Raw genomic sequence first — 16,707 nt, forward strand, 5'->3', positions numbered from 1 at the left:
TTCAATTAGCATAAATGGAACATAATGCCCAGTGGAGGAGATATAGTGTACAAGTGGTATTGCAATACAACTTAATATGTTCTGTAATAAAGGAAAAAGGCTCTGTGAGCACAGAGAAGGGGACTACTACCTACTACCTATACAGAAGAGGCTACAGAAAGAAGTAAATATTTGCTCTCTGGAGTAACAATTAGGGAGGTTGCTGGGAAAGGAATATCCTAAGATTAATGGCACAAATACAGGCATGGAGTTGTGAAAGTCTGTGCTTGTTTAGGTCTGCAAAATCTATGTGGCTAGAATATGGATAGATGTAGATGGCATTGGAAGGGAGGACAAATAAAGGATGGTGGGGACACAGAAGAAGGGATTTTGTATGCCATTGTAAGCAATGTAATCTTTATTTAATGAAAAACAGGAAACCAAGAGTGGTATTGCCAGATGTATATTTTGGATGGAAAACCTATAGCAGAATATGGAGTATAACTTCTGTTCACCAAGATAAAGATGTTCTCAAGGTAGCAAGCAAGTAGTATTCCTCGAAACACCTTTATTTCCGTGGCCTTGAGCCTGTGGCATATGGCTCAAAAGACAGCTTTTCCAGGTGATACCCACTTTCCACGTGATCCAGGACACGGCCATGTAGATTTCCTCTAGTCTGAGGAAGGCAAAGAAGTAGAGGAAGTCGAGGAATTGTGAAGTTAGGGTGCGTGGAACTGCAGAGGACAGTGAATGGCAAGAGTGGATGGAAGAAGGTTCTGTGCATGGGAAAGACCTTAGAGTTCAGTTCTTGTAGAGACAAGGGTGGAGCAGGGGGCAGAATACGGCAAGAATTTCAAAGAGAGAAGGCCTGTGTCTCCATGTAGAAGCATAATTACCCGAAGAACACTGACTTCAAACTACTTAGGTTGTGAGGCAGTTAGTAACTTGACTTTTACCAATAAGGAAATGCAAACTTTGGATACCAGACAGCTTTTCATTAAAAAGAAGAGGGAATAGAAAGCCCAGAGATAAACCCACACACATATGGTCACCTTATTTTTGATAAAGGAGGCAAGAATATACAACGGAGCAAAGACACCCTCTTCAATAAGTGGTGCTGGGAAAACTGGACAGCTGCATGTAAAAGAATGAAATTAGAACACTCCTTAACACCATACACAAAAATAAACTCAAAATGGATTAAAGACCTAAATGTAAGACCAGACACTATAAAACTCTTAGAGGAAAACAGGCAAAGCACTCTATGACATAAATCACAGCAAGATCCTTTTTGACCCACCTCCTAGAGAAATGGAAATAAAAACAAAAATAAACAAATGGGACCTAATGAAACTTAAAAGCTTTTGCACAGCAAAGGAAACTATAAACAAGACGAAAAGACAACCCTCGGAATGGGAGAAAATATTTGCAAATGAAGCAACTGACAAAGGATTAATCTCCAAAATTTACAAGCAGCTCATGCAGCTCAATAACAAAAAAAAAACAGCCCAATCCAAAAATGGGCAGAAGACCTAAACAGACATTTCTCCAAAGAAGATATACAGACTGCCAACAAACACATGAAAGAATGCTCAACATCACTAATCATTAGAGAAATGCAAATCAAAACTACAATGAGGTATCACCTCACACCGGTCAGAATGGCCATCATCAAAAAATCTACAAACAATAAATTCCTGAGAGGGTGTGGAGAAAAGGGAACCCTCTTGCACTGTTGGTGGGAATGTAAATTGATACAGCCACTATGGAGAACAGTATGGAGGTTCCTTCAAAGACTACAAATAGAACTACCATATGACCCAGCAATCCCACTACTGGGCATATACCCTGAGAAAACCATAATTCAAAAAGAGTCATGTACCACAATGTTCATCACAGCAGTATTTACAACAGCCAGGACATGAAAGCAACCTAAGTGTCCATCGACAGATGAATGGATAAAGAAGATGTGGCACAAATATACAATGGAATATTACTCAGCCATAAAAGGAAACGAAATTGAGTTATTTGTAGTGAGGTGGATGAACCTAGAGACTGTCCTACAGAGTGAAGTAAGTCATAAAGACGCAGACGTAGAGAGTGGACTTGAGGACACGGGGAGGGGGAAGGGTAAGCTGGGACAAAGTGAGAGAGTGGCATGGACTTACATATACTACCAAATGTAAAATAGCTAGTGGGAAGCAGCCACATAGCACGGGGAGATCAACTCGGTGCTTTGTGACCACCTAGAGGGGTGGGATAGGGAGGGTGGGAGGGAGATGCGACAGGGAGGAGATATGGGGATATTGTATATGTATAGCTGATTCACTTTGGTAGAAAGCAGAAACTAACAAAACAATGTAAAGCAATTATACTCCAATAAAGATGTTAAAAAAAAAGGGGGGACATTCTTTGAAAATGTTGACAATTTAGAGTAATTCCACCTTTGACGTGTTTAAACTATGTCATCTTGGCCAAGTCACTGGACTTTCTAAGTATCTCCATTCAGGAAAATAGATAATCAGGTATGCAATAAACAGTGACAGTTACACGTACAGATTCATTTTTTATTATCGATGATGGTTATGTGTTAAACGGAGCACTGCAGAACAGGAAAGTGAATAGGAGGAGGATTAAAAATATATTGAGAAATCCACTGGTTAATGCTTACTGACAAATTCTTGAAGAGCTTTTATGGTAACCTACAGTTAAACTTAGATTTTTATTTTCAGCCCTTTATTTGGAACTGAGTAATATGAATGTCTCCTCTCCCAGAGGAGTGAAGCAGTGGGTGACTCAGACTGAATCGGGCTGGTAAAGCAGTTCCCTTATCATAGCAGTTTGATGTTTATGTTAATTTGCCATCGAGAGAGAATTTATAAAGATCAGGTGTAATCACCTAATGCTCATTTTAAACAGAAAGAAAAAGGATTTTGCATCAATCCTGAAGGAGTAAGCGTAGGAGAAATAATTATACCACTCTAGTTGAAATAGTGCTTTCACATACATTTTTCCCATCCTGGGAGGGAGAGAAGGGGTTATTAACTCAGCGTTCCAGATGAGGAAGGAGATGGTCAGAATGAGCTGCTCGAGGTCATGCAGTTAGTAAGTAGCAGAGCAGTCCCTTTATGTCTACAAATGCTAAAATCTTTCCCCTATATTCCTCTGCCTCTCAAGAAATCCATGCTTCTTTCTGCCCAGGGCATTGAGAATTAGTACTGGCACTGGTGACTTCCCCACAGAGGGAGATGTGACTGACCAATTCCAAGCGTGGCTTGTGACTGTAGCTTGAATAATTATTTTTTTAGACTTTAAGTGTGGTTTATAGAACCTATTGTTTTATATGTTCTGCACACTTTCTTCAACAAATTGGAAAGACTTCAGACTCTGAACAGAGAGAGAGTTTTTTCCAGTGAATGGTGGATGCAAGAGTCTCAAGGGAAAGGATGACCAACAAAGCTCAGGTAGACAGATGGGCCTTGGCCAAGGGCTAGGGGCCGCCTTAGGACCAGGAAATAGCACACCAAACATGCATTTTGTGTATTTTCTTCTCGGCTTTAAAAAAGCTTTTGTTTTTAATCATCTTATTATATATTGTGTCTTTTCACCATTTTTTTGCCTTTCTTCTCATAATACTGTACTTCAACTCTTTTTCTGTGCACTCTGTTGCATTTTGTTTCTTTATTGATGTCTGGGGTTCTTAAGATCCTCTGGTTTCTCTGAGGTCATTTTTCTGAATCTTGCCAGCTCCACGTAATGCCAATTCATAGACATCACATATGGTGCGTCTCCATTTTGCTCTCAGAGCCCCAGTGCTTAGAAACAAACCTCCAGACCCCATTAAGAGCCAGGCATTTATAGTGATTACAGTGAATGAGTTAGGAATCCTTCCATGCATTTTTTAATTCCTTTATTACAAAAGTAATCTATCCTCATTATTTAAAAAAAAGTCAACTAGTACCAAAAGATATAAGTTAAAAAGTAAAAACCCCCCTCTCCTTCCTGACCTCCTCAGCTGCCAAACTGGCTACCCAAAGGTAGATAGTCTTACTAGGCCACTGAGTGTGCGTCCAGACATTCCTTTTTCATGTATATACAAACAGAATCATATTTTAATACTGTTTATGCAACTTTTTTTCATTTACAGTTTCTCTTAAATATGTTTTTACAGCAACAGAATCAGATCCATTTATTATTTTAAAGTTCACTGTTGTGCCTTTTGTAGGGATGTAACATGAATTACAGACTTAAACCGTTCCCTCTGGGTGGAGAATGTTTTTGTTGTTTTTCTGTTGCACACAATGCTTTAGTGAATATTCCTGGACATACATCTTTGCATATTTTGTATGCATGTATATGTGGAGCATTTTTCTAGAAATAGAATTCTTACTGCATTTTATTAGGTATTGGACACTTTCCTCACCCTTCCCGGTCTTGGTCTGAGCTGTGGTTCTCCCAGGTCCGTGTGTGGCTTGCTGCTGGGCTGTAAATGGTTATCAGCAGCTCTTAACTCTTGCTAAGTTAAAACCACCTGCAGAGCATTTTAAAAAAGCAAATTATTCAGGCTGTGCCCTGGAACTACTGAATCAAAGTTTTCAGAAGGGAAACCTGGGCTTTCACATGTTTTAACACCACCATAGGTGATTCTCATGTTGAAGACTGCTGATTTGGTTTCTGGTTTCCATTTTTTCCCATGATTATGGCTGTACTTTCTCTCTGACTCAGTGTTTCAAACTCTGGGATGTCACTCTTTCCTTTCACAATTTCTCTTCATGAATTATCCCAGTTTAGTTTTTTAGCATTCATTTCCCCATTTGTTAACTACATTCTTTTATCTTTAGTTATAACTTTCATTTCTTTTTATTAGATTATTTTTACCCTATAAACAACATTATTCAATTTAAGCCCTCCTTGTTTATTACCATGAATAAGCTGGTCAGAGTCCTAGGGCACCAGGCGTTCGACAACATTCAGCCTCCATCAAAGATCACTGTCCTTACCTGATTACTCTATCTTTTCTACGTAAAGGCAGACAGTAACACATAGTGGTAACTTGGGCTCCAGACTCAGGCTCAGTTTAAACCCCAGCTCTGCCACTTACTGGCTGTGTGACCTTGTACAAATTTCTTAACTTTTCTGTGCCTCAGGTTTCCCACAGATAAAGTGGGGATACTAATGCCTGTCTGAAAGGATTGTTGTAAGGAACAAGTAAGTTGTTCGGTGTAAGACACTTTAAGGTAACTGGAGTATCGCAGGCACTCATTAGATGCTGTTATTATTGTCCAGCTCCCTCCTAAAAGATGACAGACAGACCTGAGTGGCTTCCCTCTCGGGTGCAGGTTTCCTCTTTCTTTGACTTCTTCATCTGGTTATACATTGCCATCTGCTTTCCATCTTCCAGAATTTTCTTGATAGCTATCATCTGTTGTCATTTTTACTCATACTCTCTTTGGCCTTCAGAGTTTTACAGTCATTAACTAGAGTTTCCAGAAGTAACAGACATAAACATGTTCAATCTGCCAGGTTGAACATGAAAGTCTTCATTCTTTGTTAGTCACAATTTAAACATAGATATAAATACTTGAAAATATCCAAATTATTTCTCCCAGTGCAGTGTGACCATATCATGTTTTTCTTATTGTTTAAAAATATTACAACCAAAAAAGTCTTTTCTCAGTAGCATCTCGTCATGAGCCCTGTGCAGTAATCTCAGAATTATGAACTTGATGATGAGTTAGACTCCACTGGGGAAGGCAGCCTCAGTAGATTTCTTTTCATCTTTTAAAAATGTCTTCTTTAAAATTATTTTTCACATTATTCTTTCTCTAAATGCATGCCCTGGGTATTTAATGGCTTTTTGTTCTATACTCTTCTTATATCATTTGATTTGAACACAGGTAGATAATAGCATTTTTGATGATTTCAAAGTAGGGTCTCCTTTGGTGGTAGATAGCTTCTAAGGTGGCCCCAACGATCCCTGCCTCCTGGTATTCACAGCCTGTTCAATCCCCTCCCTTTGACCACCCTGTTTCTAATTAATAAAACACATCAACATTGAGAGCATGTCACTTCCGCAATGAGGTTACAGAAGATTATGACTTCCATCTTGCTAGCAGACTGTCTTTTGGGCTTTGATGAAGAAAGTTGTTGTGTTGAGAGGTCCCCATGGCAAGGAACTGAGAGTGGCCTTCAGCCAACAACCCACAAAGACTCAGGCCCTCAGTTTCCTCATCCTTCAAGGAACCAAATCCTGTCAACAACCACATGAGCTTGGAAGTGTATCCTTTCCCAGCTGACCTTCAGATGAGACCCCAGCCCTGAGCAGTACTTTTGTTGCAATCTCGGGAGAGACCCTGAGACTGGCAAAGCCTAGATTGCTGACCCACACATACCATGAGATAATAGATGCGGTTTTTTGTTGTTGTTGTTGTTGTTTTGCGGTACATGGGCCTCTCACTACTGGGGCCCCTCCCGTTGCGGAGCACAGGCTCCGGACGCGCAGGCTCAGCGGCCACGGCTCATGGGCCCAGCTGCTCCGCAGCATGTGGGATCCTCCTGGACTGGGGCACGAACCTGTGTCCCCTCCATCGGCAGGCGGACTCTCAACCACTGCGCCACCAGGGAAGCCCCAGTAATAAGTTTTAGACTATGGTTGTGGAAAGTCTTAATCACAACCATAGACCCCTTCATGTGTATAGTAATTTGTATTAAGTATTTTTCTATTTTTTGTAGTTTGAATCCAACTTCAGATATTTAGTTAAACATTTACAGGACATGCATTTTCACCCTAAATAAATTTCCTGTGGATGGAACCATATGTCTTGCCAAATATAGAAAAATAATTTAGAATACATTCAAGGACTTTGAATCTACTTATTTTTAAAGCAAATCACATATAAAAGTGCTTTAATATACTTAGTCCTGCCTAAATGATTCATTTCCAGCCTCCTAGTTCAAAAGATAGCAAACCTGGGTAGATTAAGTACTAGGTTTTAACACTAGATATTTCCAAGTGTTACTTTTGTGGACTGTCCTCCATCAAGATGAGATATAAGCTTCATTCTCCCTTGTTCAATAAGGAGTGTTGGGAGCACAGTAAACTTGAGAGGGATGAGTGGGCCTGGAAAATATTTGACTAGCAGAACTTTTCCTTGTATGGAGCAGAAGGAAATTGTAGATGCGGTAGAGAAAGTCCTTAAAGCCCCAGGAGTCCCTCAAATCCTTATCAAAGGGCAGCTTCATCAACAAACGTCTCACCACCGGCATCTGTCCCCGTGCTTCCGTTACCCAGGAATCTTTTTTTATAAATAAAACTGTTCACACACACCAACAGAAACCCCAACGCATGTAACACCTTCTTCACCTATAAAAATGGTTTAATTCACAGCCAGTTTCACTGAACTGAAGCAAATAACACTTGACGAGTGAATTAGGAAAGTAGAACTGCTGTGTCCAACACTATTAGGAAACTTGCTCAGATCCTTAAAATATCAGGCCTAAAACAGGAGCTTTACATCGTTCAGTGTCAGAGCTTCGGGTAAAGTACCAGACTGTGCTGACTGCTGACGGTTCCACCTTCTAAGCATTATTCTTCCAGAAGCACCAGGCCTTGTACCTTCTGAGCAAACATAGCAGAGGTCAATTTTCTACCTCTGGTGTTGTGTCTATATTTGCAGAGGAAAATTATTTTAAAATTTTCTTCTATTTTGTACATATTTGAAAAGACTAATAGCCTTTTCTCTATGATTCTCTTTTCTTCCTCATTCATTGTGTTCAGTATCCAAAAGGTATAAGCAATCAAGCTGACTTCAAAACTAGCTTAAAAAGTCACATTTGATGAAATGGGTGGATAATCTGTGCACACTTGTTTGGAATGAGGGGAATGCTCGGAAGGGTATTTCCAAAACAGCAATACTTTTAAAAATCACAGTGCCTAGAGCATCCCACCACTAAGATCAGCTGATTGAATTTTGTAAGCAACTGAAGAAACTTCCAGTGTTGTAGAGCCAAGTTGCTAAAATGCCCATGGGGCACATCCACCTTAGACCTTCACACTGAAGGCTTCCTCTCAACGAGATTGGGGGAAACAAACCTCTAGGCAGAGTATAGTGAGTTCCCAAGAGGCAATATTAAAGGTAAAAGAAAACCGGTGGTTTTGCTGTGACACGTTTTCTCTTGCTGGCCCCGAATGTCTCTTTTTCTTTCACCCCACCCTCCTAACCCTAACAGTTTATACACTGTGCTTATTCGCCCAGCAGTTGTGCATGTTCTTTGGTCCTTAGATGGTTCACTTATATCCTGCTTCTCACACATTAAATAAAATATCTTTATATCTATCATTAGCCTCTAGTATTGGAAAGAAAACGGGAAAAGTTTTCCCTTGAAATATGTACTTTGAAAATACACCTTAGGCAATTCTTCCAGTAAAGGAATTTTTTTTTATGGGTTTCCTATTTTGATAATGGCAATGGTTTCCTATTTTGATAATAGGCAAGTCAGTGAACCCCATTAAAATTAAGTCTCTGTCTTTAAAATGGGTTAATAAAGTATATCTTGGACCTTAAATATAAGTAACGTGTCTAGCACAATGATCAGTGGGTGGGCATGAGCAGCTATTGTTGTCATTTGTACAGAAAAATGACAGCTATTAGTATTAGCTGCATCATTCATAAATCTTCTGCTCAGTGGCTTAGTTTTTCTTCATTTCTTCTCCTACCAAGGTCTGTTATGAAATTTGTTATTAACTTGGGATTTGGCAGGAGGTATTTATTTTACAATAATTTGTTATACATTTATATACATGATATTTAACAAGAAAAGGTTAAATATAGGGATGTGAAAAACATTGAAGCATCTTAGCCTTGTTTTTTTTTTTCTCATTACAGATTATATTAACTAATACAAAGCTAGATCTGAATGGGATGTCTTAACAGGAAACTTACACTCAATATATCCAAAAATGAACTTACTATCTTTTCTCCTTCTTCACTTCCTCCCTCCTCTCTCCCTCCCTTCTTTTTTAATCTCATTCCTTCCACATTGGGTTACCTCCTATTACAACATACAGCACTAGAGAATAGGCATGCAATCATGAATAAGGCAGTTACAATCTCTGCCCTCATGTCTTACATGCTAGTAAGACACATTCAACAAAAGAATTACAGAACTAATTATATCAAAATAGATTTGATGAGTGTGATGAAAGAAAGCTCAGAATCCAATACAAGTAAATGCCGTGCAAGCGAGATGGAAACCTGACTTGGTCTGGAGGTGCTGGGGAGCATCGTGGATGCCAACCCTGACCTGAGACGTGAAGGACAAGGTGGGAATGGGGAGAGTTTTAAGCAGAGGTAACATAATTTTTTCAACTTATGCCTCTTTTTCTTTTATCTGTTTCTTTTCAAACACAATCATCCTCCCAGTCATCCAGGCTTAAAATCTTTACATTATCTTTGACACTTTATTCTCTTTTGCCTCAACAAATAATCAGTTGCTCAGTTTTCTTGATTTAGCACCATCTTTTCCTCTATTCCCATGCGTGACTAAATTCCCACTCTCACTGTATTTGTTACATTTTTCTTTACCTTTTTCCTATCGCTTTATTTTTTCTTTCATTCAGCAAATATTTCTGAACATTTCCTGTGTGCCAGGACTCTGCTGGCGCCAGTGTTACAGAAGTGAACGTGATAAGCATGGCTGTCACAGCGCCTACAATCCAACATGGTGCCATGGGTCCAATGCTGCCATAAAGCAGGGACAGTGTCCTGAACCACGGGCAAAGCTTCGTCCTCCTAGAGGAAGGGATATTCAGGCTGAGGCCTGCAGGTGAACAGGAGTAAGCCAGGTACAGGTGAGACTGTGGGGCTGTGTAAGGAACGTCCAGTGAGAAGGGACAGCATATGCAAGGATTCGAGGGCTTGGGTGGAGGAAAAGCAATGATGTAATAAAGGCAAGCTGCGGACAACCAGCTCGAATAATTTTGACTTTTTCATGGGAGCCAGTGAAAGGTTCTAGGCAGGAGAGTGAGGTGTCAGAAACATCACCCTAGCTGCCGTTTGGGAGCTGGAGGAAAGAGGAATGGTGGAATAAGATATAAGGAGAGGGAAAAGGCTGGTGGGAAAGATGATGGATTGGGATTGTTTTTCTTTTTTCCAACTGGTCTTTTCACCTTCACTCTCTTCTCCTTCCATGGGCAACCAGTCTTCTTGCATGCTGCTACCAGAGTAACTTTCTGGAACACACTTCTGATCTCAACTCAGAGTTTAATGGCATGTCTGCTCTTGGAACAAAATCTGAATTCCTCACCCTGTTATTCACAGTTTACAGTGAACTGGCCGCGTCTCTGCTTTGAAGCTTGATATTCTACACTCCCCTGGATGTCTTCCCACTGTGTCTGTCTGTATACTCTACACTCTGAAGCATCCCCACAACCATGGCTCTGTCTCAGGCCCCCGTCCGCTTTCCTCTTTGCTTCCATACTTAAACGCGCTCCTCCTTCATGCGCTCTCAGATGTCCAGCCTCCCGGGATAGCTTTGCTTGTTTCCACTGAGAGAAATTTCCCTTTTCTCTGAATCCTCAATATGATGCAGTCCATGGTATTATGGTGTTTGTCATCTCCCCACGTGGTGTAACTATTTGGAGAGGCAAGCCAGTGCAGCTCTTAGGAGCATGAACTCTGGAACCAAACCACCTGGATTCAGATCCTGGCTCTGACACTTCCTAGCTGTGTGGCCCTGAGCATATCACTTAAATTCTCTGTGCCTCATTTCTCTTCTATAAAATAAAAGTCCCTACTCCATAAGGTATTGTGAGGATTAAATGTGCAAATAATGCAAAAATGTATAATTTAGTATCTAGCAATAATGCTGGATAAATATGTGGTAAGATCATGCCAGTATTTTTATCATTTACATGTAACATCCACTCTTCTAAATGATAACTTGAGGACCTAATCTGCATCGGATTTACTTTTATGGCTTCTAAATCCCTTACTGCCTCACGCAGAGTAAATAACTAGTGAACGTGTAAGTTAGAGTCACAAAGACCAGTGAACCCTAATGGGACTTTTCAAATAGTTTATTTTGAAGAGAATATTGTATTTATTAAATTAACTAAAACAGATCATTGAGCAAATATTTTACATATAAATGTAAAGCACACAGGATTTTACATTTGATTCAGGGAGAGACCCCTACAGATAACTATAATATAAGGTAGAAAAAATATACAATAAAAGTGATTATAGGAATTCAAAAGGAGTGGCTAGAAGCATTAGTAAAGAATTCATTGAATTCATGAGATGCAATTATACTGCATTGCAGGGGTAACTTTTAGAATAAAGCATTCATAAATCAACTCTCATAATAATATTAGCCAATACTTACTGAATACTCACTGTAGCAGACACTATGTGTATCGCACTGAAACTTCAAAACAGTCCCATCTGCAAGTATTATTGCTGTGTTCATTTTACAAATGGGAAGACTGAGGCATAGCAAAGCAGTGTCTGTCAAAGTCATACAACTAATAAAGAATAGAGCCAGGACTGGACCCAGGGAGACTGGATGCAGAGCCTGTATTCTCCACCACCACACTGCAAAATTGAGAGCTCTGCTTCACTGTTTGCTGAACTGTTTCTAATATGTTTTATTAAGTTCACTGGAATTTCATTTTCTATTACTTTTTAAACTTATATCTCAGTTATTCTTTCATTTATTTCTGACCGACTCAATCTTTCACTTACAGTAACAAGTCCTCAGATTCTTTATCTGTGAAATAAAATTTTGAACCTGTATCAATAGTTCCCAAACAGTTCAAGAGCAATTCTTTCGTTCAAAATAAAACAATCATGCAGACGTCTATAGTATAGTTGTTCACTTTTGCTTATTCATTCTCTTAGTTGTTGCTTGTTGTGAAATAGAAAAGTTTGCAATAAGTCTCAGGCTTTTGCAGCCCCCAGGAATCCACTGTGCTGGGATAATCTCTAAAGCCATTTCTAGTGGAAATATTTGAGATTTTATATATTCTAGACTTTAGGTTCCTATCTCTCTAGTTTCTAATCTATCATTTCTCTCTGCCATGAGAAGGAGCACTTATGCTTCCCTAATCCCTTAATCTTATATCAAGTTTTCTCTTTTTCTTTCCCATAAGTTTTCCCTTCTTCCTTGAGCTCCAATTCCTTAGTAAACAGTACAGCTTACTTTGCAGAACTCATAATTACCACTGGGCCCTTGTGCATAGGAACTATGTCTAAAACATATGAACTAAGACTTAGAATACAAAGTTACAGAATTTTAACTTGTTTTGTGAAAATAGAAAATAAAAGAAAGGTTTTATATCAAGTTTTGGATGCAGTTTCCTGGCAGATTAAATTCTGAAATCAAATCTTTATCTCTGTCTTCAGCATAGACTTAGTGAATTAGAAAATTAAGGACAAGTACTATATACACACAAAGGAACATTCTCTCCTGTCCACATCTATTTTTTACCTTCTTCTCATTTCTTGACACTTTTGTCCAGTCTTTTCCCTAGTCCTTGAGAATTTAATCATAATGGTCTTGTCAATGCTTAATTTAATACTTTGATATAGTAGAAATATTAGAGAGATGCCAGCATAGAGTTATAGGTAATGTCATGCTTGGTACTGCTGGAGAGTGGGGCTCCATTTGTCCGATATCAGCAAGAAAACGTCAGCGGGCTTCCCTGGTGGCGCAGTGGTTGAGAGTCCGCCTGCCGATGCAGGGGACGTGGGTTCGTGCCCCGGTCCGGGAAGATCCCACATGCCGTGGAGCAACTAGGCCCGTGAGCCATGGCCGCTGAGCCTGCGGGTCTGGAGCCTGTGCTCCGCAACGGGAGAGGCCACAGCAGTGAGAGGCCCACGTACCGCAAAAAAAAAAAAAAAAAGAAAGAAAAGAAAGAAAATGTCAGCACCTGCCCCATCTCCCCCCGCTATGCTTTCTGTTTCCCAGTATTCACGTCTTCGGGAGGAAAAACCAAAATAACACTGGAGATTTTAGGAGTGGGCATACTTTTCTGTTACAATGACCTTATGCTCAGCAGAATCAGCTCAGGCCAGCTGCTCCAGCAGAAGAGTGCAAGGCCACGTTTTTCAACGGCATTAATCCTTTAGCGGGTCCAAACCGTTTCCTATTCAATGAGGGCTTTGCTCAAAGCCACGCAGTAGCAGATGAGAGGTTGTGCATACTGTGCTTTCACAGGACTTTTGACCATCCCCCAGAGTTGGCCACTTGTTCCTTTGTGTCCCATGGAGCCTGCACAGATGTTTATCACAGCACCTATACTGCTTTGATGCAGTTTCTTCTTTCTTTACTTATTTATATACATTTAAATTTTTTATCTGTTTATTTTATTTTTAGCTGTGTTGGGTCTTCGCTGCTGCGTGCGGGCTTTCTCTAGTTGCAGTGAGTGGGGGCTGCTCTTTGTTGCAGTGTGCGAGCTTCTTATTGCGGTGACTTCTCTTGTGGAGCCACGAGTTCTAGGTGCACGGGCTTCAGTAGTTGTAGCACACGGGCTTCAGTGGTTGTGGTTCGCGGGCTCTAGAGTGCAGGCTCAGTTGCTGTGGTGCACAGGCTTAGTTGCTCTGTGGCACGTGGGATATTCCCGGACCAGGGCTTGAACCCGTGTCCCCTACATTGGCAGGTCGATTCTTAACCACTGCGCCACCAGGGAAGCCTCCAATTTCTTCTTTATATGGCTCTCTTCCCTTTCTTATTGGCCTTTGTACCCATAGCATCTAGTATATTGCCTGGCTCGTGATAAATGCTTAATTAATATTTGTTGAGTGAAAACTCTGGAGTGAGAAGTGAGGAGTTAGTGAAGTGATGGAGCCAAGTACGAAGTGAGGTAATAAACATGGAGTGATAGATGATGGGGGGATGGGGTGCAGTACAGGATAATCCTCTTAGGATATTTCAGACAGGGGAAAGGTATGGCCGGAAGTGTGGAGCAGGGATAGGCACGGCTCCAGCTGAGAAAGGCAGTGGAAGCTCGCCTGGCTGGCCCACCTGGGGAAGTAAAGGAGAGTGAAGCTTGGACATACCAAAAATTTAGAGGCAATTGCTAGAAACTCCTGAAAGCTAGAATTAAAGACTTTAGATCTGACATGAAAGCAATAAGGAGACTTTATAGTTCTTTGTTTTGGACAAAGAATGATCAAAATAATGTTTTAGAGTTTTATTCAAATAAATATGTTCTCATGTCAAAATTCATAGTATTAAACATCAGACTGTGAAATACTGATTTTAATCTGTGGGTCATCAGCTGATCCTGAAGGTCTCTTTCTTTCTCTTCTCATCCTACAGGTTGTTATTTTGTACTTTGAGCCAAGCACATTTCGCTGTATTCTCCTAAGATGGGTCCGTCTTCTCGGTTTTGCTACTGTTTATGGAACTGTCACTCTCAAGCTTCACAGGTATATTATGTTTTATTAGTTTTCGTTCCCATGGGAGGATCAAAGCGTTTGGCTTAGCATGTAATTGCAAGCTCAGTCAGCCACTTAAATGGTTAAATTTCAGAAATTTAGATAGGAAGATGATATATATTTTTTATTTTCAAGACACTGTCTTTAGGATTCTCTAGGAAAGTCTTTAATACAATTGAATTTGAACAACATGCTTTAATGAATGTGCCATTGGTTATGGCAAGGTTAATTCTGAATAAAAAATAAATTTAGAATGAATGTGAAGCAGTATTTACTAGCTAAGAACAGGAAGAAATACAAGACAATACAGCTGCAATAATAATCCAAGTCCAGAGCTACCAAAGAATCCTGTATAGTAGAATTCAGCAATATGCTTAGCTAACAAAAGCTATTGTCCTCCATTCCTGAGTTCCATGCCCCAGGGTAATCCCACTGATATTCTTTGGATGAATTTCCAAAAAAATAGTATTCTTGGTTTCCCTTCTTCACCAGTAGGCTCCAGTGATTATCAGCCGTATAAATTGGAGAACACTGTAAATTCCCTTATACTTCAGTTTCAAAATCACCTACTTCTAAAAAGTATATGATAAGTACTAGCAGGAAAGAGACAATAAAATAAATTACCTATCCAGAAAGGCTGGGAATAGCTGGAAATGATTCCAGGGCTTTCCCTTGCCTCCTCTTTCCAAGTTTTCTCAACGTAGTGGTGCCAAAGAGCATAGGAGTTAACGTATAAATCTCTCCTGCAGGATAACACTCTAGTTCTATAGAGAAACCTTTTACGCTGATCAGCTTTAAAGCTGATTTAATAGTCACAGTAAGCCATTCATATTTTCATGCTAATTTGACCGTATTTCTCAATAAATGTATCTTGATATGGCTCATAAAACAGTTTCTCTTAGATGCCATAATATGTGTTATATTTGTCTTTAAATGCCACCCCTTCACCCTTTCTTGAAATGTGATCATTATACTCTCCATTACACAAGCATCTCCATTTCTTTTACTATTTTTTTGTGCTTTTAATAACTGGGAATGCTCCAGATTATCTTTTTGGAACAAATGTAAATGTCTTTAACTCTCAAGATCCTTTCTTATATATGTCATATAGTACAAAGTTTATTGGGCTGGACTTCAGGAGGTCCAGTTTAAATCTCAGTTCAGCCTAGGAAATCATAGCCCTCTATTTACTACAGAAAGAAATGATTAGACTAATCTCTCATGGTCTTTCTGATGCTCACTTTATTCTTTCCACATCATAGCACACTTTGGTCTTGTGTCCTGTTCTTTAAGTACTTTCCGGTTTCCATTGCTTATATGATAACTATTTTTCAGCTGGTGCTCGCTAAAGGAAATGAGAAATCATTGACAGCCTATAATGGACAATGAGACTTCTGGAATTCCCAGAAGAATGGGTGGCCTCTTGAGACTTGAGAATGACCTCTCTCCCTATGAGTCTAGCCCTTAGCATCTGTTGGGTCCTCTATTATATGATACAGTTTGCTTATGTAATTATCTTCTTCATTTTTACCTAATTTACCTTCTCCTTGAAGTGAGGTCATTCACAAGTGAATCCCCAGCTCTTAGCACAATGAATGACACATGGCAGGTGCTTGATGCATAACAGTTGATAAGTGAATGAATGAATGAATGTCAGATGCAGACTTGGAAGCTGCTTCCCACAGTTCCCTCCACACATAAAGCGTTCCTATTTCCCTGACTCACTGTGTGCTCTCAAGTGCCTGAAACACATGACATTGCCATCTGTGAGAGGCTGTTTGTGGGACAAAAACACAGTATTAAATAACACTGAATCACAGAGTAAGAAAATTCCTTCCATTCAGGTTCTCTTTCCATCCCTCTGATTATTTCCAGGAGAAAAAATAGTTTGGAAATAGTAGGTCTTTAACACCTGCCGAACAGTTGCTAATTTTCCTTTACAACAAAGAGTTGTTGATCAAGCTTCAGGCTCAGAGCTTCCCACTGCAATACTCTCTAGATGAAATTTATTATCTTTATTTCACTGTATTTATTTTCATAGTTACATTCTATTTATGGATTACCTACCAGTTTTTCATTGAAAGTAGCAATATAAAGTTTTCTTTAAAATATTTTAAAGATTTTTTTTGATGTGGACCATTTTTAAAGTTTTGTCAAATCTGTTGCACCACTGCTTCTGCTCTCCGTTTTGGTTTTTTGGCTGCAAGACATGTGGGATTTTAGCTCCCTGGCCAGGGATCGAACCTGCCCCCGCTGCATTGGAAGGCGAAGTCCCAACCACTGGACC

The 16,707-nt window shown here is 39.8% G+C and overlaps 1 protein-coding gene across 1 annotated transcript in view; it reads left to right on the plus strand.

Annotated features, from left to right (window-relative positions):
* The window catches only part of GPR158 (G protein-coupled receptor 158), a gene marked incomplete at both ends in the record, with an annotated part of 321,322 nt that overhangs the window by 265,191 nt on the left and 39,424 nt on the right, over positions 1-16,707 (plus strand). Inside the window, one exon of the mRNA XM_082648327.1 lies at positions 14,302-14,411. Coding sequence (XP_082504453.1) covers positions 14,302-14,411 — 110 coding nt within the window. The remainder of the gene's footprint in view (positions 1-14,301; positions 14,412-16,707) is intronic.

This window comes from Grampus griseus (genome assembly GCF_964374135.1).
Source record: "Grampus griseus genome assembly, chromosome: 2".
Classification (NCBI taxonomy): domain Eukaryota; kingdom Metazoa; phylum Chordata; class Mammalia; order Artiodactyla; family Delphinidae; genus Grampus; species Grampus griseus.